Source organism: Balaenoptera acutorostrata, chromosome 18, assembly GCF_949987535.1.
Source record: "Balaenoptera acutorostrata chromosome 18, mBalAcu1.1, whole genome shotgun sequence".
Taxonomy (NCBI): domain Eukaryota; kingdom Metazoa; phylum Chordata; class Mammalia; order Artiodactyla; family Balaenopteridae; genus Balaenoptera; species Balaenoptera acutorostrata.
Window position 1 is genome coordinate 61,745,087 of NC_080081.1, and position 27,507 is coordinate 61,772,593.

Genomic DNA, 27,507 nt, shown 5'->3' on the forward strand with positions numbered 1-27,507 from the left:
TTGGTGTTTTCTTTAACACGATGTAATGGATAAGTAGAGTCAAATATATCTGGGTTCAAATCCTCTACCCCCTGTAAACCCATCTAACATTGTTCAAAATAAAGTAACGCCTGTCAAGGGCCACTATCAAGTCTCTTTCAGACACCCAAGGACTGGAAAATTACTGAAGACAACAAGTCTATTCTCAGAAAAAACACATCCTATAGAAGCACAGCCAGCCTGGTGACAACTGTGGACCAGAATAGATATCAACCCATCCCCTCTTTCCTGCATCTTGCCCTTTAAGACTTAGTAAAAGACTCAAACGCCCAACCTTCAGGGCCAACGCCACTCTATGCGTTTGGCCCCTTTCCTCCCTAGGAAAGAGAATAAAAACTAACTTTTCTTCCCCTGTTAATATTTCGGTCACTTCTTTCACAACCCGCGTCGGCTCACCTAGCATCACCCACCAGCTCTGTAATATTGAGCAAATTAACTCCTCCGAGCCTGTTTTCCCAGCTGGAAAGTGTAATAGGACTACGACTCATTTTAAAGGGTTGTTTCTTAGTATTAAGTAGGACAATTATGTAAAGTGGCCAGAACAATCCCTTGTACACAAAGTCCTCCTTAAATGTTAGGTCCGTCGGGCAAACTTCTATTCAAATGCCACCGCTCCTCTGAAGCTGTCCCTTATACATTTCGAGGGTGCTTCCTGATTTTACACCCCTGTTAAATCATTTAGCACCCTATCATCAGTTCTTTGCCCAACCCCTTCCCCAAAAGAACTCTAAAAGGTCAGTCACTGTCCCATACTTGGTCTCTCCTAAGGGTTGGCAAAATTCAGCTCCTAAGAGGTGTTCCAGAAGTTTTTGTTTTTGTTTCGTACGACTTCGCTTAACGGATTGGGCGGTAGGACTGCGGGCGAGAGGGAGGGCGCCGCCCACGGAGCCGAGGGGCGTGCCCGCCCCGGGTGCGCTCGCTAGATACTCCCGGCGGGGCCTCCGCCGTAGCTCCGGATCCACCCGCAGATAGTGATGGGGCCTGCGCTCGCCCACCAGGCTGGGTAGCGCCCCGTTACCAGAACCCACGCCTGGAGGAGCGAGTTCGGGAGGAGACAGGTTCAGGCGGCTGCGGCTGCCTCTGGGCGGGCGCCTGGGCCCAGGCCGGGGCTACCCTCTCGACCGCGCCGCCGCCCCGCGCATCGCCCGGCACCCCGGTGCCCTCCCGACGCCGGCGGGCCCGGGAGCCTCGCGGACGTGACGCCGCTGGCGGAAGTGACGTTTTCCCGCGGTTGGACGCGGCGCTCGGTTGCCGGGCGGGGGAGGGCTCGTCCGGTTTTTCTCAGGGGACGTTCAAATTATTTTTGTAACGGGAGTCGGCAGAGGACGGGGCGTGCCCGACGTGCGCGCGTCCTCCCTCCCCGGCCCTCCTCCAGCGTCCGCCGGCGCCTGCCCTGCGAGGGCGTCATGCCGCCCAAAACCCCCCGTAGAGCAGCAGCCGCCGCCGCCGCCGCGGAGCCCCCGCCGCCGCCCCCGCCGCCCCCGCCGCCCCCTCCTGAGGAGGACCCCGAGCAGGACAGCGGCCCCGAGGACCTGCCTCTGGCCAGGTGAGCGAGCCGAGCCGCCGCGCGCGGGCGGCGCGCAGGAAGGGCGCCCCGAGGGTGCGTCGGCGGGCGCCGCAGCGTCTAGGCGGGGGCGCGTCTCCGCCGGGGGCCGGGTCCCGGCGGGAGTAGGGACCCTCCCGGTGCCCCACCGCCGCGGAGCGCCCGGAGGGGGCTGACAGGAGTCTGGGTTCGGGAGCGAGGGGAGGGCGGCCGGGAGGGGTCTCGGCTCCAGCTTGACAGGTGTCGGGCGGGTGGGGCTCGGGTCGCTGAGCGAAGTGACAGGTGCCGCCTTTCCTCCGCGAGACTGGAGCCTCGCAGGCGGCGGGTGATTTCGAGACCCCATCAAATGCAAAACGAAAAAAAAAAAAAACTAACTGGTGCCTGGTGGAGAGGTTTTTCTCCTGTTGAGGTTTGTAGTCCTCCGGTGGTCGTTTGACTTTCTGTTTTGGTCTCCTGCGATGCAGCAGTTGGAAAGTATTTTCCTCTGGGCGTGCAGCTGCATCTGAAGCCCAGTCCTGGGAGAGGCCAAGCAGAAAAGCCTTGGACGCTGCTGCAGAGATGCCATCGGACGTGAAGCGCAGGGTCTTGGGTGTCAGTTGCCCCCAGGAAACTCGGCTGAGGTGCTTTATGGCGTTCCCTTAGAAGAGTGCTTTCAGTACGTGAGGATTCACAGCCATCGGTAGTGACTGGTGGAACGTAACTCTTTAGAGGAACTGGTGCATGGGCAAAAATATTGTGAGACATTTAGCCCAAGAGCTTGAGAGTTTCTAAACTTTTTCTTTTTTCTCATTGCATAAAACTCTTCTTTCATGTTGGTCTGCTTCAGCGTGCCTCATTATTTCTTCCATTTTGCGTTTTGGCTTTGAGCCAGCGAGGATCCTGGTGTCCTTCTTTTTTGTTTTGTTTGTTTGAGTACAAAATTAGTGTTTTTGTGCTCACATGGAATTATTTTTTTTTCTCCTAAGTGGATTCTAAATTTAAGCAAGTCCATGATAATGCAGTAGAATATGACAAGGAGATATATATTGCAGCAGCTTATTTTTCTTGATTGTGATGCTTTATGGTTAGAACCTAAGATTGAACGAATATAGTTGCCATTATTATTGTAAGCACTAGCCCTACTTTGAGACTACACATCAGTTTCAAGGGAAGGGGACTCCTTTCTGTTCCTCAGTACTCCCTCCTGCCGATCTAGTCCATCAGCAAGTCCAGTTTCTCTTATCTCCCCAGACACGAACAGAATTCGGGGCAAATTGTTAAAGATTGGAATGGGCTTTGGAAATGGCTTGTGAAAAGCTCTTTGAAATTCATATATTTAGACTGTCTTATGTATTAATTAAAAATCATTCTCGCTAGTTTAAAAAAAAAAAAAAGCCCAGGGATGTTCTGGGAGAAGACATTCGTTTCTGATTAAACTTTGATAGATCCAGTACTTTCCAGTTTCCCTTTGTAAAGCGCAGTGAAGTCTACTGTAAAGAACCCCATGTTATCCACAGAGCTTGGAAGCATTCTTGATTATTGTAGGGTAACCAGAAATATTGAAGTTCTGGCCATCCCCTGGGAAAAGAGACTTTGTTTCTTTTATTTTGCAAAACTGTATTTTATATACCTTTAAATGATGGAACTATCAAAACTTCTCCTGTAAGTCAAAACCATGTAGTCTGTTCTTGATTATTCTTACCCATAAAATGTTTCCTTAGCATGGGCTATCAAACTCTAGAGGTTAACTACTGAACAAGGATAGAACCACTGCCTGGCAACCTGAAGCTGAGAAACTTACTTGGGATGGATTCAGGGCCCAGTCCAACTGCATTTCCAGTGACAGAGCCCATGTCTACTTTGAGAGTTGAGGTCTTCCTTCTATTGTATTATCTCTGGCTTAAGTGATATAGTTGTAAGGGAAACCATCACTAGGAACAACACACCATCTTCATTCTTGAGATAACCAAAAGGTAATTATGTTTCGAAGTAGGTTTGGCAGTCTGGAATAGTGGTCAGAGGCATGGATTATAGAGTTAGGTTATTGGGTTTATATAAGGGTTTCCCATTTACTGGCTGTGATCTCAGGTGAGTACTTTAACTTCTCTGATTTGGTACTTATCCATAAAACAAGGATAGTAAGAGTACTTACCTAATAGGGCTGATGCGGGGTTCAGTCTGCCTTCATCCAGGGTACTTTGTATGGGGCCATAGCAAATACTAAAAAACTGTAAGCTATGCCTCGTACTACTATTATTATTATTAGATGTCAACTAGACATTAAGTGAATGAAAAAGAATTAGGCAAGAAGAATTTTTTGACTGCCTGTCTTGGTTAAGAAAGATCAAGAAGAAAAGGCTGAATTTGATCATCATGTAAGAAATACTAGTAGGCAGATTAAATGAAACATTGATTGTATTTTAGCAAAGTTACTGATATTGAATTGATTTTGTAATATTATCTAAGGCTTTCCTCTTGGCTAGTATCATCCCAGCTTTCCCAAACAGTTTTAGCTATTGTACTTACTTTCCTTCACAAGGCTGTTTTGCTGCTCTAAAGTATGTGATTCACCAGACCAGCAAACATTTTTCACTGTGTGGTATTCTTGTTTTGGAAAAGACCGAAGAAGATAAACATATGTTTAAATTCTAAGTGTAATTTTTTTCAAAGATAAATAAGATCCTAAAGTATTTAGTGATGCTGTCTTTCAGGATAGTGCTATTATATGCAAACTATTGAAACAAATATTTGCTTAATTAATTTGATTGTAAGTTTGTGCCTATTATATTTTCATTTGGTAGGCTTGAGTTTGAAGAAACTGAAGAACCTGATTTTACTGCATTATGTCAGAAATTAAAGATACCAGATCATGTCAGAGAAAGAGCTTGGTTAACTTGGGAGAAAGTTTCATCTGTGGATGGAGTCTTGGTAAGGATTGTCTTAAATTTTTTTGAAAACATTTTTCTAAAATGTTTATTAATTATTAATGTTTAAGAATTATTATTAAAAATAATTTTTAATCACTGTAGAAAATTTAGAAAATGGAAACTATAAAGCAAAGCTAGTAACAATTCTCTTATCCAGAGGCAATTTACTTCTGATAACATTAAAAATTTTAAAAAAACCCAAAACTCTCCATGTAAGCCCCCCACCAAAGTATTTTAAAGCAAATTTTAGGTATCATATTTTATTCATAAATACTTCACTATGCTATAAAGACTTTTTAAAAAACAAAAAATGCCTCATAAAATGATTTTATACCTCATAAAATAATTTTAAATAATTTTTTATATCTTATAAAATAATTTTTAATATCTCATAATACATAGTGTTCAAATTTCCTGATTGCCTTAGAATTAGGTATGTTAGAATTCAGGATCTTTGATAATATTTTGAAATATTTCTTCCATTTTTTCTTTGCATCTGTATGTGTATACCACCAACAAATAGTTATTGATGCTTTATATGTGCTGGGGAATATTTTAACCACTTTTCAAAGAACCCATTTGACAATCCATTAAGATGTGAAATATAAAATCTTTATTTTACATGTAAAATGTAAAACCTTCATTTTATAGATGAAGACACTGAAGTAGAGCGAGGTTAAGTAACTTACCAAGGACCCTGACTAATAAGATCTAAAGCATACTGTATATAACTACATGTATGATCCCTTACATGTAGTTACATGTAGTTACATATAGTTTTGTATCTCGTTTAAAAAAATTTTTTCTTAACAAGAGCATTTTCTGTTATTAAATATTGTTTGATATTTGATAACATTTCCAGTGGTAGTGTAATATTTTATTCATTATATGTATTTTAATTTGTTAACTCTTAACTGTTATATGACATTTTTTCCCCAACTTTGGAGCGGTAAAATAGTGTGATTAAACATCCTTATTCGTAAGAGTGATGCCTGGCAGAAAGTAAGTCTTTGATAACTTGTTTAAATTCATGAATCAATCTCTGATTATTAGAATACATTCTTACAAGTTGAATTACTGAGGTAAAAGCTATGAACATGTATAAAACTCTTGGTAATTATTGCTAAATTGCACTCCAGACACTTTTAATGCGTTTACTTTCTCATCAGCATTGTAGTAGAGTACATGTATGTCTTTTTTTACTGATCAGATCAATGCAACAAAATATGCTTATGTACAGCCCGTAAAAATAACTATTTAAAACCATTAAAAAAAATCTCTGATGTCTTAGTCTATTTGGACTATTATAACAAGTACCATAAACTGGATAGCTTATAAACAATAGAAATTTATTTCTCATAGTTCTGGAGGCTGGGAAGTCCAAGATAATGGTGCTGGCAGATTCTGTGTCTGGTGAGGGCCCACTTACTTGTTCATAGACAGTGCGTTGTCACTGGCCTCACTTGGCAGGGTGGGTGAGAGCTTTTACTGGCTTCTTTTATAAGGGCACCAATTCCATTCATGAGGGCTCTGCCCTCCTGACCTAATCACTCCTGAAGGCCTCATCCCCTAATAACATCACATTGGGTATTAGGTTTTCAGCATATGAATTTTGGGGAGACACAAGCATTCAGTCCATAGCATCTGGTAATAAAAAAAAAAGGAGAAAACAAATCTCACAGTTCCAAAGATCTGAACATATTCTAGAACTCCATACTAAAAAGGAATAATTGAAGTATCTTGGATGAATGATATTATTGGTATCATCCCAAAGCACCTAATATATATTTCCACTGATTTGGGTACTTCAGGTACAAAGCTGTTTCTGTGCATGCAGTTAAAGAGTCCTTCACTTCTCTCTCTTCCATAAATACTAGGCTTTTAGTTTTCAGAAAGTTGAGAAGAGGTAGTTGTATAAAGAGTTTGGTGAGTATAGATAGTTTCCAACTTTTAAGCTGGTTGTGTTCCAAATCTCTTTGCAAGTACAATATGGTAGTTAGATTTCCAGGCTGGTTCACAGAAAACTTTTTTTTTTTTTTTTTTTTTAACTGAACTGTAGCAGTTAATAGTTTTGGGCTTCGGACTTGAAAATATATATATATATATGAATAAATGTTCCTGCTTTTGTATCCTACCCTTTTCTCCTCCTGGCTTTGTCCCTACTTTCTATGGGAACTGGCACAGTTTAAAACTCATCTCCTGATGGAGCTCATGATGGGGACTAGGACATGTGAAATCATTCCTGGTTGTGTGCTGAGGAAGACAAGAAAGGAATTTCATGTTACCTTTGGGATTTGGGGTACCTTTTTGTTGGGTACGACTGGATGATGTTGTATTGTCCTGTTATAATTCACCAGACTTTCACATAGAAATATTATTTTAAGTGATAGTTAAGTTTTTGAGGGTTGACCTGATAATTTAACCTTCATTTATACAGTAATTTCTAAGGGAGAATATGAGCCAGTGTGTGCTGAGAAGCGAATGAATGACAAAATGAACCTGTTTTCTATGCAGCCGTTCTAGTTGCGATTGGCTATCTTCTTTGAAACAAGAAGAGGAATGTGGTAACTTAGGGCACTTTTTGGCAACTGAAAATAGATAATGTTTATTGGAATAGAGGATGGGTTAAGAGCAAGGATTTGTCATCAGACTGGACTGACTCAAGTCTCAGATCTACCATTTACTGGCTCTGTGATCTCGAAAAGTTACCTAAAATCTCCAAGCCTCAGTTTTTTTATTTGTAAAGGGAACTAACAATGATTTTTGGAACTTGGAGTTATTTTGTGGATTAAATAAATTCATGCATATAAAGCACTTATTAGTGTAAATGAGTGCCTATATTAGGTCATGCAAGCGGAATTATTTGACTTAAGAACTACTGCAGAAAATCTTACATTAATATTTTTTTAGGAGAATTTAAGAATCAGTTAAAATGGTTGAAGTTTTAAACGGATGTATAGTGATTCTGATGCAGTATTTTTGCTAAAATCCACATTTTTAAGTTCTTCAGAGTAAAAAAAGTTGTTTATACATACATGAAAGCATATATTAATTCTTTTAAAGGAAAGGTTTGTGGTATTTTGTCTAGAAATTTCTCCTTGTATAAATGTTTAGTAAGTATGTAATAGGTGATTGCTGTCGTAAGATTAGATTGTGTTCGTGCTGCTTGTAGCATATGAATAAAATAAGGAACTTTCCATCAAGAAATTGGCCAGGAATGCTTTTCATACTGTGACTTATGGTGAATCAGTTGTTGGAATTTTGGTTTTCTTTCTGTATCTTGAATGACAGTGTGGTAGAATAGAAAAGACCTTGGACCTCAGAGCAAAAAACTCTGTAGTTGTAATGTAGCTATATGATTTTAGGCAAATTGGTTAATTCTCCAGTCTTGGTTTGCTCATCTGTAAAGCAGAAATGATGTCTGAATGTCAGTTTCTTAGGGCTTTGCGTGTGTATGTGTGTGTGTGTATGTTTTTTGTGTGTATATATTCAAGGGCTTTGAAATATATTGCCCTTGATAGAGGCATTTTTATAGGTCATTATATTTAGAAAGATAACTGAAAAAATAGTTTGGAATTGGAGTAATACTAGGCATTCCATTTAAGCTATACTGCAGAAATATGAAGGGGTTTCTTACTAATGTTAGAAAGCAGAATATCTATTTTAAAATTATGTGTAGTGAAAGGTCTCTGCCTGTAGTTTTCTAGTCGTTAGTAATATATGTACCCTTTCTGTCTGGCGTTGGTGCTGGTATCCTGATTGTATGTGGATGTTGCTGAGCCAAATGCACTTCAGAACATGTACGTGAACGTTATATTTGTATTACAGTTGTAGGATATTTGCAGCTTCTTTTATTTCTGTTTCCAATCCTCAGATTAATTTTTTTAAACATTTTATTATGGAGAATTGCAGATATTTATAAAAGTAGATAGAGAAAATGGTATGATTTCTTATATACCTCTTAACCAGCTTCAACAGTTATCAGTCATAGCCAAACTCTATTTCTCCCTGACCCCAGATTATTTTGAAGTATCCCAGATATGATGTTTCATCTGTACATATTTCAGTATGTATGGGGGAAAAAATAAGAACTCTTAAAAAAATGACCACAGTTCATCACACCTGACAAAATTAATGAAAATTCCTTAATATCAAGTATCCAGTGTTCAAATTTTCTTGATTGTTTCATAAATTCTTTTTTTTTTTTCAGTATGTTCTAATGAGGATTTAAATAAGGTCCATACAGTATGATTGGTTGACTTGTGTCTTAAATCTCTTTTAATCTGTTGGTTTCACGTCTTCCTTCCCTCCCCCTTTTCCTTTCTTTTCTTCTTTTTTTTTTTTTTCAATTTATTTGTTGAAGAAACTGGATTGTTTATCCTGTGGAGTTTCTTACTGTGTGTATTTTACAGGTTGTACCTCCTTCATTGTTTAACATATTTGCTAATTCTCTGTGTTTCCTAGAAATGGATCTAGAGGCCTGATCAGATCCTGGTTTGATATTTTCCAGAAGAAATACTTCAGAGATGTTGTTGTGTATGACTATTAGTAGACACATAATGTCTTGTTATCTCTCTCTCTTTTTTTTTTTTGATGTAAGCTATTATTGATGACCATTGACTAGATCCATTAGGGGCTGCTAAATGGTGAACTGATAATTTTATCATTCCGTATTCAGTTATTAGTTGTAATTCTTCTGTAAATGGAAACTTTCCTCCATCAATTATTCTTTTTAAGTACATATCATTCAGGAAAGGTAGGATAAGTGCTTTATTCTTTGCTTTTATTGACTAGTTTTCAAGCTGATGAGTTTGTTTTGTAATATTCTGTAAAGGTGACCAATGATTATAATCATCTTTTCAAGTATTATCTTGACAGTACCAATAGCCCAGTTTGACTGTACATAGACATTTAATAAGATCTTTACTCAATGATAGTATGACATAGAGTTGACCCTTGAACAGTGTGCGGGTTAGGGGCACCAACCCTCCACACAGTCAACAATCCGCACATGCAGTTCCTTCGTATACAAGGTTCCTCTGTTTCCGCAGTTTCACGTCTGAAGGTTCAGCCAACCGTAGGTCACGTAGTAGTACAGTATTTACTACTGAAAAAAAGTCTGCCTGTAAGTGGATGCACACAGTTCATAGCCATGTTCTTCAAGGGTCAAATGTATTTTGTAACATCAAGAATGAAATGGATGTGAGGTCATACAGTATTTAATCTTTGGGATTGTCTTTTTTCATTCAGCATAATTCCCTGGAGATACAGTGATGTTATATGTCAATATATTAGTTTGCTAAGGCTGCTGTAACAAAATACTACAGTGGCTTAGACAACAGAAATGTATTTTCTCACAGTTTTGGAGGCTGGAAATCCAAGATAAGATATGGGCAGGTTTGGTTTCTTCTGAGGCCTCCCTCCTTGGCTTGCAGATGGTTGCCTTCTCCTTATGTTATGGAATGGTTTTCCTGTGCGCATATCCTTGGCGCCTTTTTGTGTGTCAGATTTCCTGTTCATGTAAGGATGCTAGTCAGATTCAGTTAGGCCCACACTTCTGTCCTCATTTTAACTTACTGTACCTCATTGCGACCCTGTCTCCGAATACAGTTACATTCTCAGGTACTTGGGGTTAGGACTTCAACATAGGAATTTTGTGGGGGGAGCACAATTCAGCCCATTGCAAATAGTTTGTTCGTTGTTTTTTTTTTTTGGTAGTATTCCATGGTATGGCTGGACCACAGTTTGTTTAGTCATTCACTTTTGAAAGATGGATGTGCTGTTTATAGGTTTTAGCTATTATGAATAAAGCTGCTATGAACATTTGTGTATAGGTTTTTGTGTGGACATCAGTTTTCCACTCTTTAAGTAAACACCAAGGAGTGTGATTGCTGGATCCTGTGGTAAGAGCCTATGGTAAGAGTATGTTTATTTTTGTAAGAAACGTCCAGATTATATCCAGAGTGGCTGTATCATTAATGAAAATTCTTATTGTTTCACATTCTTCCCAGCATTTGGTGGTGTCAGTGTTTTGAATTTTGGCCATTCTAATAGGTGTGCTCTCTCATTGTTTTAATTTGCAATTCTCTAATGGTATGTGATGCTGAACATCTTTACATATGCCTACTTGCCATCTGTACATCTTCTTTGGAGCGGTGTCTACACCTTGTGCCATTTTTTAAATATTTTGTTTATTTTCTCATTGTTTTAGGAGGAGTTTTAGGAGGAGTTTATATATTTTGGGTAACAGTCCTTTTCAGATATATCTTTTGCCAATATTTTCTCCCATTCTGTGGCTTGACTTCTCATTCTCTTGACAGTATCTTTCACAGAGCAGAAATATTTAATTTTAATAAAGTCCAATTTATAAATTCTTTTCTGAATCATGCCTTTGGTTGGTATTGTATCTAAGTATCATTGCTATCATACTTCCTGACTTCAAACTATATTACAAAGCTACATTAATCAGAATGGAATGGGATTAGCATTCAAACAGACACATAGATCAATAGAAAAGAATAGAGAGCCCAGAAATAAACCCACACACATATATGGTCAATTAATTTGTGACAGAAGGAGCCAAGAATATACAATAGGGGTAAGACAGTGTCTTCAATAAAGGATGCTGGGAAAATTGGACAGCAACATGCACAAAATGAAACTGGACCACTGTCTCACACCATAGACAAAAATGAACTTGAAGTGGATTAAAGACTTGAACATAAGAAACCGTAAACTCCTAGAAGAAAACATAGGTGGTAAGCTCCTTGACATCAGTCTCGGCGATGATTTTTTGAATTTGACACCAAAAGCAAAGGCAACAAAAGCAAAAATAAACAAGTAGGACTACATCAAAATAAAAAGCTTCTGTACAGGAAAGGAAACCATCAACAAAATGAAAAGGCAACCTACCAATTGGGAGAAAATATTTGCAAATCATATATCTGATAAGGGGTTAATATCCAAAAATACATAAAGAACAAACAATCCAGTTAAAAACTGGGCAGAGGAACAGAATAGACATATTTCCGTAGAAGACATATGGATGGCTTACAGGTACATGAAAAGGTGCTTAACATCTCTAATCATCGGGAAAATGCAAATCAAGCCACAATAAAATATCACTCACATCTGTTAGAATGGCTATTATCAAAAAGACAAGAAATAACAAGTGTTGGTGAGAATGTAGAGAAACGGGAACCCTAGTGCACTGTTGGTAAGAATGTATATTGGTGCAGCCACTGTGAAAAACAGTACGGAGGGAGGAGAGAGAGATCAAGATGGAGTTAAAGGACACGGGCTCACCTTCACTCACTTGAACACATCAAAACCAGAACTACATATAGAGCGATGTTTGGCGAAATCGACCCGGGACTAGCAAGATGACTCTTCTACAACCAAGGCTGTAAAGGAAGAACCACACGAAGGCTGGTAGGAAGGGAGGAGAAGCAATCTGGTCGGGACCTGTACCCGCTAGTGGGGGACACAGAAGAGGAAGGGGATGTCACAGGCTTGGGAATTATCCCTGGGGGAGTGAGGGATTTGAGCCACGTATTAGGCACCCTAGCCCAAGGGTCCAACGCTTGGAAGATGACCCCCTTAACTGGTTGGAAAATCAGTGGGGCTTACTGGAGAGATATAAGAAACCAAGACACCGCTCTTGAAGAGCATGCACAGACTTGCTTCCTCCCAGTCACAGCACAGAGGCAGCAGATTGAAAACTTCCTGGGGCTCTGGCCGGCTTCTCAGGACCGCCCCAGTGTACTCCCCAGCCTGCACAGGGCTCCTGCTCCAGCGCCTCTTGCTCTGGTGCTGCACCCCACTAAGGCGCAGGCTGTTGATGAGAGTGCGCACACTTGGAGGGATCCAAGCCTGCTTGGACCCAGCCCCTGTCTCTGACCAGTGTGGAGGCAGCCATTGCCAGCATGTGTGTCAGTGTGTACACTCGGGAGGGAGCGAAACCAGATCCCGGGCAGAGAATGTTGTCACTCGAGTGAGGCTTCCTTGCACACACTCGAGAGGGAGCGAAACTAGCTCTAGGGTGGAGACTGCCATCACAGGATTGTGTGTCCCTGCTCACACCTAGAAGGGAGCCAAACCAGGTCAGTAGCATGGTACCAGCCCCTCAAGCCCTGACCCAGCCTCTAACCAAGGCATGCGTACCAGAGGGTGGGGAGAGTGAAACCAGCACAGAAGTGCAGCCCCATGCCCTCGAGCCCTGGACGAGCCCCAAACCAAGACAGGGACTGCCACCCACCTAGCTGAAACCCGGTTCCCTCAGGACTCCTGTTCCAGCCCCTTGAGCCCCGCCCCACCTCTCACAGGGCGGTGACAGCCCTTGAGCAGAGAAGCCCCAGCTCTGACTGTAGCCACTCCAACTTCAGCCCTACCTCCTACCAAAGGAGGAAAAATACAGACTCTAATGAAACAGAGGTAAATACCTGATAAAGAATTCAAAGTGATAGTAATAAGTATGGTAACGGAACTGGGGAAAAGAATAGATGAGCACAGTGAGAATTTTTATTTATTTTTTTTTTTTTGGTCATTTTTTTTTTTTTTTTTTAAGGATTTTCTTTTTAATTAATTTATTTATTTATTTTTGTCTGTATTGGGTCTTCGGTTCGTGCAAGGGCTTTCTCCAGTTGCGGCAAGCGGGGGCCACTCTTCATCGCGGTGCGGGGACCGCTCTTCATCGCGGTGCGCGGGCCTTTCTCCATCGCGGCCCCTCCCGTTGCGGGGCACAGGCTCCAGACGCGCAGGCTCAGCAATTGTGGCTCACGGGCCCAGCTGCTCCGTGGCATGTGGGATCTTCCCAGACCAGGGCTCGAACCCGTGTCCCCTGCATTAGCAGGCAGATTCTCAACCACTGCGCCACCAGGGAAGCCCCGAGCACAGTGAGAATTTTAACAAGGAAATACACACACAAAAAAACTAGTCAGAGCTGAAGAACACAATAACTGAAATGAAAAACACACTAGAGAGAATTAACAGAAGGTTAGGTGATACAGGAGAACGCATAAGGGATCTGAAAGATAGAATAATGGAAATCACCCAGTCAGAACAACAGAAAGAAAAACAAATTTTAAAAAATGAGAAGAATAGTTTAAGGAACCTTTGGGACAATATCAGGTGCACTAAAATTCACAATATAGGGGTCCCAGAAGGAGAAGAGAGAGAGAAAGGGGTAGAAAATGTATTTGTTGGAATTATGGCTGAAAACTTCCCAAACCTAGACAATGAAACAGATATCCCAGTGCAGGAAACACAGAGAGTCCCAAACAGTATGAACCCAAGACGTATCATAATTAAAATGGCAAAAGTTAGAGAAAAGGCGGCAAGAGAAAAACAGTCACATACATTTCTGTTATGAGTAATTTGTGTCTTCTCTTTCACTCTCTTTTTGTAGTTAATCTGACTATAGGCTTATTGATTTTATTGATCTTTTCAAAGTACCAGATTTTGGTTTTCTTGGTTTTTCTGTTGATTTTCTGTTTTCACTAATTCTTTTGTGTTTAGCTGGCTTTTTTATTGAAATGTTTAAATTCCTTTCTTATTTCCTTTTGTGTATATTCTTTCATTTATTTCATTTCATTCATTTCTCCCCACTTCCCTAGAGTTTGCTGTTTTTTTGGGTTTTTTTCATTTTTGTTTGGTTTGGTTTTGATTGTTGTAGGCTATGTCTGTGCCAGGGATCAGCCTGAAGTATAAATTTAAGGTCTTCTCAGGTCTTTTCTGACTATGTGCCTTTCTTGCGTGTGCACTGTGACTTTCTGATTTCCTCCATGTATTCGGTTGCTTTTGAATGTCTTAGTCCAATGTCTGGCTCCCAAAAGAGGAAAAGGAGAAAAAAATGAAGAGTAGGGGGAAGGTGCCAACTTTTTAAATCTCCTGGCAGTCACTTCAACTAGAGGGAGAGGTGCTTGCAACAATGGGGGAGGTGCAACAACAGTAGCCCCCACCTCTTTGCCTGCTCCTCCGTGATGAGCAGCGATAAGTGATCAGAGCACAGATCTGTGAAATTTGGAGGACTGGGTCCTTTCTGCCCACCCTGGCTCCTGCAGATTCTGTGCAGGCTGTTCCAGGAACATGTGCATAGTTGCCTGCCAGGTGGGTGACAGTTGGCCATGGGTACCTGTTACTGTGTTCAGAGCTGAAATTGACAGAAATTAACTATCATTTACCTTCTTTGCCTTCCCCTGGAAGTTGTAAGCCTTTAATAGACTCCAGAGTTCCAGAATAGTTACATCAGACAGATTCTGCCAGTGCAACTGTTGTCTAGGTGGGGAGACAGATTTCTAGTGCTTCCTACTCTGCCATCTTCCCAGAATTCTCTCTTCATATGAATTTTAGGATCAATTTGTCAGTTTCTTTTAGAAAGACAGTTGAGATTTCAGTAGGGATTATACTGAATCTCTAGATTAATTTGGGGAGTATTACCATCTTAATATTATCTTCAGATGCATGAGTGTGAAATGTCTTTCCATTTATTGAGATATTCTTTAATTTTTCAACAGTATTTTTAGTTTTTAGGGTACAAGTCTTGCGATTAAAATATTATTCCTAAGTATTTTATTCTTACTGATTCTGTTATAAATGGAATTCATTTTTGGTTTTTGGTTTATTCATTTCTGGTGTATAGAAATACAGTTGACTTTTGCATGTTGATTTTGTATGCTGCAAACTTGCTGAATTCATATTTTAATTCAAATAGCTTTTTAGTGTATTCCTTAGGATTTTCTAAATACAAGATCATGTTGTCTGCAAATAGAGATAGTTTTACTTCTTCCTTTATAATCTGGATGCCTTTTATTTCTTTTTCTTCCCTAATTGCCCTGGCTAGAACCTTCAATACATTGTTGTCTTTTTCCTTATCTTAGGGGGAAGAACATTCAGTCTTTTACCATTACTTATGACATGGGTTTTTTGTGAATGCCTTTGTCAGGTTGAGGACGTTCCCTTTTATTCCTGTTGTATTGAGTGTTTTGTCAAATGATTTTGGATTTTGTCAAATGATTTTTCTGCATCTGTTGAGATAATCATATTTTTTTTCTCCTTATTGATATAATGTATTATATTATTTTAAGATTTTAAACCAACATTGCATTTTTAGGATAAAGTGGGACTTATCCTAAAAATCCCACTTGGTCATAGTCTGTAATTCTTTTTATATATTTGTAAATTTGGTTTCCTCATATTTTGTTGAGGATTTTTTTTTTTTTTTTTTTTTTTGGCTGTGTTGGGTCTTTGTTGCTATATGCGGGCTTTCTCTAGCTGTGGTGAGCGGGGGCTACTCTTTGTTGCAGTACACGGGCTTCTCATTGTTGTGGCTTCTCTTGTTGCGGAGCACAGGCTCTAGGCACACAGGTTTCAATAGTTGTGGCACGTGGGCTCAGTAGTTGTGGCTTGAGAGTTCTAGAGCTCAGACTCAGTAGTTGTGGTGCACGGGCTTAGTTGCTCCACGGCATGTGGGATCTTCCCGGGCCAGGGCACGAACCTGTGTCCCTGGCATTGGCAGGCAGATTCTTAATCACTGCGCCACCAAGGAAGCCCTTTTTTGAAAATTTTTATGCATATGTTCATAAGAGATTTTGGTCTCTATTTTCTTTCCTTGTAATGTCTTTGTATGATTTTAGTGTCAGGGTAGTACTGACCTCTCACAGAAGGAGTTGGGAAATGTTTCCTCCTCTTCAGTTTTTATGGAGCAATTTGGTGAATTGATATTAATTCTACTTTAAATGTTTGGTGGAATTCACCAGTGAAACCATCTGAGCCTGGACTTTTCTCTGTGTAGAAGTTTTGAAATTACTAATCCAACCTCTTACCTTGTTAGAGGTCTTTTCAGATGTCAATTTCTTTTTGAGTTGGTTTTGGTCCAGCTCTTTTGGAGTTGGTTTCTTTTTAGAAATTTGTCCATTTCATCTGTGTTATCTAATTTGTCAGCATGCAGTTGTTCATAGCATTCCTGTTAATTCTTTTTTTATTTCTGTAAGGTTGGTCTTAATGTCCTTATTTCATTCCTAATTTTAGCTAATTTGAGTCTTTCTTTTTTCTTGATCAATCTAACTAAAACCTTCTCTATTTTGTTGGTTTTTTCAAAAAACCAGTCTTTGGTTTTATTGTTTTTTCTCTTCTATTCTCTAAAAAATTTAATCAAACCATTTCCTTACTATCCTTTTTACCATTTAATGTTTTAAACTTAATATATATGTTGGATAACATTATTAAAGTTCATCATGAACTTTCATCATGAACTACTCAGATATATCTAACATATAATTATATATAATTGTTATTATAATATATAATTTGACTTCCTACTTTTAAAATTGCTTTTTCTTCATGAAAGTTTTTACTGTTGGCCAGTATTGTTTACTGCAGTATATTTTCTTCTTTCTGAGGATTCATGGAAGGAATTTTACTCTCATCTCTGAATGAAGACTAGCTAGGCTTCTTCTGAGAAGCTATTTTATTTTATTTTATTTCATGGTCATTATGAATCTTATAACTGATTACTGTTTTGAATTACACCTTTCAAGGCATAGTATGTAGTTTTTCAGATACTAACATCTTGTCATTTTTTCCCACCATTTCTATATTTCCCTTTCAGCATTTCAAAAATATATATATTCATATATAAACACACCCCCATATATATTCAAAACTCAAATATACTTGTTTTAAAAAATTTTATAGTAATAGAGTGAAAAGTGAATATCCATTGCTCTCTTTGTATTCCCACCTCTGTAGAAATAACCACTGATAAATTTTTTGCTCATTCTATCCCTCCAACCCTTCCTCACTTCCCCTTTCACACCCACACACACAAAGGATTTTTATTTTACCTCACTGAGGTCTTATTATTTACTTACACTTTTTAGCCAATTTATTATCAGTGTGTTTGAAATAGGCAGTAGATTTAGATGGTTCAAGATTCAAAAGAAATAAAAATGTAAACACTGAGAAGTCTCTCTCATTCTTTCCCGTAAGCTACCTGCTTCTCCTCCGTAGGCAGCTAATAAAAGTTTCTAGTTTTTGCATTTTTCTGCACCTTGCTTTTTTTATGTAGTGATGTATCTTGAAGAGCACCTCTCCCTCTATGTTTAGCTTAATCTTTTTAGTGGATGTATTTCCCATTGTATGGATGTGTAATTTATTTATATATTCCCCTGTTAGCAAACATTTAGTTTATTTTTGAACATTTGATACTACAAACTGCTGCAGTGAATAGCTTTTTATATACATTTAATGCACAAATGAGAGTACTGCTGTAGTGTAGATTCCTAGAGGTGAAACCACTGGGTCAGAAGACATTCACATTTTAAAAATTTAATAGATTATGTCTTTGCTCATAGAATAAAATCTTTGCTGATATCTCACTTTTCCGGTGAGGCCTAAGACTGTTTAATACTGTAATCTGCCCCTTCTTCTCCCTCAAATTCTCTATTCACTTTACCCTGCTTTTTTTTAAATTGAAGTGTAGTTGTTTACAATGTTGTGTTGGTTTCTAGTGTACAGCAAAGTGATTCAGTTACGCATGTGTGTGTGCGTGTGTGTATTGTTACAAGATACTGAATATAGTTCCCTGTGCTGTACAGTAGGACATTGTTGTTTACCTATTTTATAATTTTTTTTTTTTTTGGCTTCATTGGGTCTTTGTTGCTGCGTGTGGGCTTTCTCTAGCTGTGGCCAGCGGGGGCTACTCTTCATTGCAGTGCTTCTCATTGAGGTGGCTTCTCTTGTTGCAGAGTTCTAGGTGCGTGGGCTTCAGTAGTTGTGGCACGTGGGCTCCAGTAATTGTGGCTCGCGGGTTCTAGAGCACAGGCTCAGTAATTGTGGTGTACGGGCTTCGTTGCTCCGCAGCATGTGGGATCTTCCCAGACCAGGGATCGAACCTGTGTCCCCTGCGTTGGCAGGTGGATTCATAACCACTGTGCCACCAGGGAAGTCTACCTATTTTATAATTTTATATATAGTAGTGTGTATCTGTTAATCCCAAGCTCTTTCCCCTTTGGTAACCATAAGTTTGTTTTCTGTGTCTGTGAGTCTGTTTCTGTTTTGTCCATAAGTTCATTTGTATCATTTTTTAGATTCCACATGTAAGTGATATCATATGATACTTGCCTTTGTCTGTCTGACTTACTTCACTTAGTATGATAGTCTCTGGGTCCATCCATGTTGCTGCAAATGGCATTATTTCATTCTTTTTGATGGCTAAGTAATATTCAGTTGTGTATATATACCACATCTTCTTTATCCATTCATCTGTCGATGGACACTTGGCTGCTTCCATGTGTTGGCTATTGTAAATAGTGCTGCTATGAACATTGGGGTGCATGTATCTTTTCGAATTAGAGTTTTCTCCAGATTTATGCCTAGGAGTGCAATTTCAGGATCATACGGTAGCTCTATTTTTAGTTTTTTAAGGAACCTCCATACTGTTCTCCATAGTGTCTGCACCAATATACATTCCCACCAACAGTGTACGACACCCTGCTCTTTTTTCTCTCTTTCTTTTTTAATTTTATTAATTTTATTTATTTTTGGCTGCATTGGGTCTTTGTTGCTGTGCGTGGGCTTTCTCTAGTTGCAGCGAGTGGGGGCTACTCTTCGTTGTGGTGCGCGGGCTTCTCATTGCGGTGGCTTCTCTTATTGCAGAGCACAGGCTCTAGAGTGCAGGCTCAGTAGTTGTGGCTCATGGGCTTAGTTGCTGCGCGGCATGTGGGATCTTCCTGGACCAGGGCTCGAACCCGTATCTCCTGCATTGGCAAGTGGATTCTTAACCACTGCACCACCAGGGAAGGCCTCTTTTTCAAACATAGTATATAGTTTACTTACAGATACTGATTTTTGTTTATTATCGTTCTCTTCCCCCTAAAATGTCAGCTCCAGGAAACAGGAATGTTTATTTTGTTTACTGATGTATTCCTAGCAGTTATAATAGTGCTCAGTGCTTGGTAGGCATTTAGTAAATATTTGCTGAATAAATTAAATGAATTAGAGAATAAGGTACAAAATTATCCTTCCTAAAATGCCCAGTTTCTTTACCCACATATTTTGCATTTTGGGGTCTTATTTTATATAGTTTTCTAAGATTAAAAAAAATTCTTTCTAGTACATGTTAGGATATAAATGACTGAAAACAGCTATAATGTATTTCTTTTAAAAAACTACCCCCTCATCAATTCCCCGCAAACATAGGGACAAACTCTAAGTTTTATTCTCCATATTAGAAGTAGATACCAGAAGGATACGTCACATACTGTATAGCATCTTCTTTTCCAAAGGATTGGAATGACTGTGGAGATTGTTATAGGCTTCCAGGTTTGCTAGGATATCGTCAATCTCAATTTAATAGGACTATTTGTTTTTCTGTACTTTAAACATCTTTATGCCCTATATAAATATAATTTAGATAAAACAGATGTTTTGAAATAAATGATTGTAAATGATCTATCAGTGAATTAATTAATGTTTTCCTTATTATGTGCATTATAGTTTTAGAGGCCTGATATTCATAATTATTGATGTTCCGATTGGTAGTTATTTCTGTCTATTACATGTTCAGCTATAAACAGATAGTCAAGTTTATATGAGACCTAGATATTTAGGAGAGCTTTGAAATGAATTATTTTATCAAAATTTCCTATTTCTCTTCCTGTTTTAATTTACCTCTTTTCAATATGTACTCTGATTTTCTCATTCTACAAAGTTTTTTTAAGGTAAGTTGAATCAGAATTATCAATATATTGCAGTCAGAAACCACCAAACTTTCCCCACCTTGGATCTGTTTTAAGAAGTTTACCAAACTTAGTTTATTAAATAATAATTTTTCCTAGTTTTATTCAAGGCATACAAAGCTGCCAGCCAGTGCTTTTTTATCAGTGTAAAGGTAAATTGTGTTACCTTGCTGAATTGAATTCTAGCAAAAGTGAAGTATTTGCTACTTTAGTTACTGAGGCATTATTGAAAGTAAACATATGGGTTCTCTTACGTTTTTAAAAATTTCAGCACATTTGCCAAAGATTATCGTTTTATGATTTGGAACCCTAGAAACTCCCAGAGCACAGGACTTGATGATCAATGATCCCTTTCATTTCCTTTCCAATTGAGATTCTTTCATTTTAACACCAACTCATTTATTCATTAGTTATGTTTTCATTTTTTCAAGTATTATATGTGATACTGGTAGAAGGAGTTGACATGCAAACTTTGGAAGATACCTTTTATACATATAATTAAATCTGAGTTGTAGGAGTTGACTTCCTCAGTTTTTTTCATCTTTGTTTCTAAGAGTGGTAGACATCGGTTTCATTGATCTTTTACAGAAAAACCAATTAATTAGTCGTTGTTTTAATATGGCAGCAGTTTTCTCTCCTCTGTGGCTGTATCTTCTTGGGTGGATCATCTTTTGGGCCTTTGACTCAATAAAGCAAGCAGAGAGCTTGACTAGAAACTAAATTCCAGGTCAGTTATATATCACATGTTTAGGAAATGAGGTCTGTAATATCATTTGTTTGTGTGAGTTAGTCCTGTTGATACTCACTAGGTTATCAATGTGTGATCAGGAGCTAAAGAAACTAGTAGAACCAATATTCTTACCTTATATTTTTTACTCATGATTCAGTTGCTGCTTGTTTCTCTGAGCATACTAGGAGGAAAAAAAAGTCAAAAAAGTCATTCTATCCTATATGGGGGGATGACTATTGCTACTGCTTTTTAAAAAAATGTGCATTTAACATCAAGTTAGTGCTGGACAATGCACTAGGTTTTTGGGGGTGTAGCGGTGTATTAGATATAATTATGTCTTCAAAATGCTTACGGACTAGTTGAGATATGGACAATTGAGCAAATAAGTAAACTGAACTTAAGTTTTACTTAAGTGCTTAAATAGGCCTATCCATTCAGTTCTGTAGGAGCTCTTAAAGGAGGGAGCCCCCGATACTCAGTTCTTGGGCAGAAGGCTAGATGAATCTCAGCTTGCCAGGTACATGTTTTTCTGGGAGTAGAGTCAACTCTCTCCCCACAAAGGCATTGTGTAACTGGATGGCTAATTCAGTTGGTGTTCACCCTTGAATATGGTATCAAAAATATGATTGAGTACAAGGAAAGTTAGCTTTTGCATTCTTCTTCTTGACAGTGGTACTCTTGCCTTTTGCTTCTTCTGACCACATCAAAGAATTTCCTTAACACTAACTGCTGAGGGCTAATATTATGCAAGTGAGAGGGAGGATTTTCTGGCATATTAGCATATTATCCCTTTTGTTCCTACATATAACCTTGGTAAGGAGGAAATCCAGGAGTGGAAGATAAAGGCAGCTCTTATCCCCTCTACTTCTCTAATACATTTAACTTGTAACTTTATGGCTAATCACGCACTACAGTCTCATGAATCTAGTGTAAGGATGTATCCTTTTTGACCCTGAGATAAAGAGCATATTTCTTATGGCTTATTTCCATCTTGGTCGTGGCTGATATTTTTAAAAGGGAAGATAAGAGAGAGTAGTGTTTTTAACTTTTAAAATTTCAGTTTGAATTCATGTTGGTTATGATAGCATGACTAGTAAGATAACCTACTTTTCAGATGTTTCCAAGATGATTTATGTTACCACTTGGTGGAGCTCTTTTATAAGTTAGTGCTTGTGATAAAGCAAGTACAAGTCATCACTAATTTGGGGTTGTCGATTGGGTGCTTCAGGTGAACTAAATTAAATGACAGCTTAAATAGGTAGCCTCTTAAGTGTTGATTGTAGATTTTGATTTAAACTATAGTATATGTAATTACAGTTTTAATATTTTAAAGATTTTTCTCAAGGATATTCCTAATTTTTCTCTCTCCTGCTTTGTATAAATTTAATACTTTTAAATTGACTTACTTTCCTCCCGTTTTATAGTTGTCAGGTAATTTAGAAAATGTATCTAGTGTTAATGAAGAAAATGAAAATGATTTGTAATCCTACCACCTAGAGATAATAGTTAACATTTTGGTATATATTTGCCTTTCCTTCCTTTTAAAATTTTTTCACAAAATTGGAGTCAAAATATACACAGAATTTTGTATTCTGGTGTTTTTTTCTCTTAACATGTCTTTGGTATTTTCCCATGTCCTTATAATCTTTGAAATGTTTTAAGAGTTTTATGTTATTCCATGATATAGCTCTATCATAATTTTTTAAACTGTTTTATTTAAAGATATTTAAGCTTTTCCCACTAGTTTTACTCTTATAAATAATTCTTTGAACATATATTACACTAAATCTTGACTCAATACTCCAATTATTTTCATAGGATAAATTCTTAGAGATAAAACTGAACTCTTAAGGATCTTGGTGCATATTTGCAAATTGTCCTTCAATTGACACTATTCTGAGGTTCAGTATTTTCAAAATACGTTTATTGGAAATTACCGTTTTTTTCTTTTGCAAAATGCTTTTTCTTACCCTTTCCCCATTTTTTCTTTTATTTATTTATTTATTGGTCATTCTTTTGGCTGAGTAAAAATTACTTTTCCTCTGTTTTAACAATTTTTAAGGTGCTGTTCTGAGCTCATTTTGTAATTCTCAACTAAATTTTCAAGAAAACAAATCAGTTACAGATTTTAGGTTGTAAATTGCCATTGGAAAATAGGGCCTGGATCTTGAGAGAGCAGTGAGGGCTGGAAAGCAGGATGAGATATGAGAAACATCTGTATGGAGGTGATGAGGGTGCTATAGAACTGGATGAGATTGTGGAGGAAAAGAGAAGGTTCTGGGAAAAAGTCCTTGGAGTTAGGAAACACTGAAAAAGTTGGGAGAAATAAAGAGAATGAGGATGTTAGAGTGTTTAAAAAGCTAAGGGAAAAAGTTTCATTACAGTGGTGTTAGATGTTATATAGAGGTTTTGTGGATGAAACCAAAGAAAAGGCCATTCAGTTTAGAAAGAGAGCGGTCTTTGGGGAGTTAGAGACTAGCGTCAGTAGAATAGTGCTTATGTAGTAGATATGTTCAGTGGATGCAGTAGGTGTGACTGTGAGAGTGTACATGATGAGTATGTGTGTGAATAGTGAGAATAGTGAGAGGTTTAGATGTGTGATTAGGCCAGTAGCTTGTTAAAGTCCAGGGATAGGTTTTTTTTTTTTTTTTAAGGTGGTGCAAGCTTATCTAAAGGGAAATAAGTGTTTAGAAAGAACTGTTAGAGAAATTACAAGACAGAGGGAAGAATTAATAAACTAGGTCTTGAAGGAGATGAGAGGCAGTGTGATCCAAAGTGGGAGGTACGGAGGGATTAGACATATTAATTTGAGAGTGGAGGAGAATGTCCATTTGTCAAAGTCAGAAGAGGAAGTTGAAGATGCAGAGACATTTGGAGGAAGACTGAAATTTATAGTATTTAGAAATTATTTGATGTGGAGAAAAATGTTGAGGCTTTTGGTATTGTGATTCTCTACCCTTCTCAGTAAAATAGAAATGAAGAGTACAGAATAGTAAAATAGTTAAGAGTACAGGACTCTTAGTAGGGTGATGAGATTAAGGATTTCAGTAGTGAAAATGTTAGGAACATCGATGTAGAAATGTAATTAAGGAAATATTCTTAAATAAATGGAACAGTACTAAACTGAGTGTTAAGAAACTTGGGTTTTAGGTCTGTGGCATCGACTGGCTGTGTTGAGCAAGTCTCAACACTCTAGCCTTTAATTTCTTAATCTGCACAATGAGAAGTAAATCAGATGTCCTTTACGGATTTAAAAATCTTGAATCAAACTGAACTAAAAAAGAATAAAACATAGCTACAGTAATCAAGACATTGTAGTACTAGTAAAAAGAAAGACAAGTAGGTCAGTGGAACAGAACAGAGAATCCAGAAATAGAATTCACACATATATAGTCAGTCTTTGCACACAGAGGAGCTAAGGTAATTCAGTGGAGGAAGGATATTCCTCTCAACAAACGATGCTGGAGCAATTGGACGTCCATATGCAAAAAATGAACTTTAATCCATATCTTGCACCATTTATAAAAATTAATTCAAATGAATCGTAGATCTAAACTTGTAGAAGATGACATAGGAGAAAATCCTCATGACCTTGGGTTAAGCAAAGATTTCATAGATAGTACCACCAAAAGCATGATCTATAAAGCAAAGTAATAAATTGAGCTCCATCAAAATTAAAAACTTATGCTCTTTGACATACACTATTTAAGAAAATGAAAAGCCGCAGATTGGGTGAAAATTTTTGCAAAACACATATCTGTTAAGCGATTTGAATCCAGAATGTATAACTAATTCTTACAACTTAATAAGACAAACAACTGAATAGAAAATTGGCAAAATATTTGAAAAGACCCTTTACCAAAGAAGAGACATGGATGTTAAGTAAGATTTGAAAAAATACTCAGTGTCATTAGTCCTTGGGAAAAGGTACCATTACATACCTACTAGGATGGCTAAAAAACAGGCAAGAACAGACAAACAAAAACTAAGTGCTAGTAAGGATGTGAAGCAACTGGAACTCTCATTTGTTGCTGGTGGGAATGCAAAATGGTACAGCCACGTTGGAAAACAGTTCATAGTTTCTTATAAACTTAAACTTGTATTTAATATAGAACTTAGCATTCCTCAACTAGATATTCACCCAAGAAAAATGAAAACATACATCCACTTAAAGATCTGTAGTTGGATGTTTAAGGCTAGGGTTAGTAGCCTTATTCATAGCAGTGTATTCAGCTGTTGGAATAGATAAATAAATTGTGGCATATTTATACAATGGAGTGCTACTCAGCAATTAAAAGGAATAAATACTAATATTATAGATACAACAATATGGATGAGTTCTCAGAAGCATTATGCTAAGTGAAGGAAGCCAGACAAAAAAGGCTACAGACTGTATAATTCCATTTGTATGATATTCTGGAAAGGAATTGAAATCAGGTCAGTGGTTTCCAGGGGCTGGAGGTCAATAAACATGATTTCTTACACACACACACACACACACACACACACACACACACTCACACACACAACTCCAGCATTCCTTAGCATTCCCAGGAATGGATGTTTTTGGTGTGGAGAAGGTTGGATTATGGATAGTATTGAGACAGATATGATATAGAGGAATGAGTGCTAGGTTCACTGATAATAGTGCTGCTGCTGATAGCTGTGATTCAATGAGTATAATGCCGGGCACCATGCTGATTACTTAGGTGCATCCTCAGAGACTTCCCTGGCATTCCAGTGGTTAAGAATTTGCACTTCCGTTGCAGAGGGCACAGGTTTGACCCCTGGTTGGGGAACTAAGATCCTGCATGCCGCCATGTGAGGCCAAAAAAATAAATAAATAAAAATAAAAAGCGTCCTCACTGTTAATTTTCATAGTGACTCTGATTAGATATTATTATCATCCCTATTTTAGTAGAAACTGAGGTCTAATTGGATTTAAGCAAGTTGCTCACAGTTATAGCGCTAGAGTATTCAAACTCTTGAATGTTTGACACCAAAATCCATGTTCTTAACATAAATGAAAGTATAAGTCCCAGAGAGACAGGGAATTTTGTTTGTTTGTTTCTGTTTTCATCACTGTATCCCCAAAGTCATAAAACCATGGCAGCTGCATAATGAGTACTTCTTTTTTTTTTCTTTTTTTTTAAATGAGTATTTCTTTAAAAATTATTAGAGATACCAAATTTTGGAAGATATAAAAAAACAAACTGGAAGAGGCAAAGAAAACTATATGAAGATATATGATTTTTAAATGATTGCAAGTATGGTGGTTAGACTGATGTTTTCCATTTTAGGCATTTATCATATCAGATGACTTTGTGTTAAATTATGTTATTTGTGTTCCAGTATAATCTACTATTTTAAAAAGTGAACAAAATGATGGTAAAGTAGGATTTTGTAGTTGATTCTCATCTTCATGGCTTTGTAAATTTTTTGCCTCTGGCAAATTTTGGTGGCATCCAGATATAAGATCAGACCAAGTGGATGTTATAGGTTACAACTAAAATGCAAGCCCTTTCCATATCTATCTCTATCTCTCTCTATAATTCTATATCTAGAATCTTAAATACTTTAATCTAGAAATTCTTCTAGGACTCTCTTAATTGGAAACTGATTATTTTCTTAACATAGATTAACAAAAATATTTGTGCATGAATCATTTGGTTTTATAACATTGATCTCGTCTGTAATATGGTTCCCTCTAAAGAACTAAATCAAATATAGGTGATTAAAATACTTAATATTCTCAAGTTTAGAAGGAACATTTATTTTTCTTCCATAGATAACTGTGTATGAAGAAGAAAGAACACTTTATCTATATATATAGTTAATTGGGATGCAGCTAGAACATCAACAATATCAACAACAAAAACAACAAGATTTATAAATCATCTGAAATAAAGGTCACACATTTTGCTTATAGGAAAGTTCCTCAGGTCCTTAAAAATCAGAACCTATGTATACAACATTTTATTTAGGCATTTTATCATTTCAGATGAGCTTGTGTTGAATCGTGTTTGCTATGTCCTAATAAAAGTTACTATGTAAAAAAAATGAATAAAACACATACTCAATTTTAACAAGCTTAATACTTCATTTCCCAACTTTAAAAGAGTAAAAAAAAAAGATTGGAGTTGCTGAAAGAAGACACATTGAGAGAAGTTAGGTTCAACAGATGATAGCCTGAGAGCAGAGAAGCAAACCAAAATCATAAGAATTAAGCATAAAAATTAAAAAATCATGGTAGTTTGGAAGTTGTTTATTATAGAGACAAACAACCTTTTACATCTTAGTAGTTCCTGAAAAATTGACCATAGTAATGTAAATACTTATAAGTGTATATATGTATATGAGTTTATGTTCATTCATTTTATTAAAACATACTTAATAGTCATTATAAGAGTCAAGCAACATATACTTTGTTGTTCAGTTTCAGAAATAGTAAGTATGAAGTATAGTTTCAACGTCAAATTTATTGAAGTATAATTTATATACACTAAATCAACCAGTTTTAAGTGAACAGTTCAGTAGGTTTTGACAAATGTT

General features: G+C 37.7%; 1 protein-coding gene across 3 annotated transcripts in view; it reads left to right on the forward strand.

Moving 5' to 3' along the window:
- The first annotated feature begins 1,269 nt into the window (after nt 1–1,269).
- RB1 (RB transcriptional corepressor 1) overlaps nt 1,270–27,507 on the forward strand; it is a 130,556-nt gene continuing 104,318 nt past the window's right edge. For 2 of the 3 annotated variants that reach the window (XM_057532518.1, XM_057532521.1), the window contains exons 1-2: nt 1,270–1,585; nt 4,363–4,489. In XM_057532518.1, coding sequence (XP_057388501.1) covers nt 1,446–1,585; nt 4,363–4,489 — 267 coding nt within the window. In that variant the 5' untranslated portion in view covers nt 1,270–1,445. The remainder of the gene's footprint in view (nt 1,586–4,362; nt 4,490–27,507) is intronic. The other variant, XM_057532520.1, reaches the window with a different exon arrangement.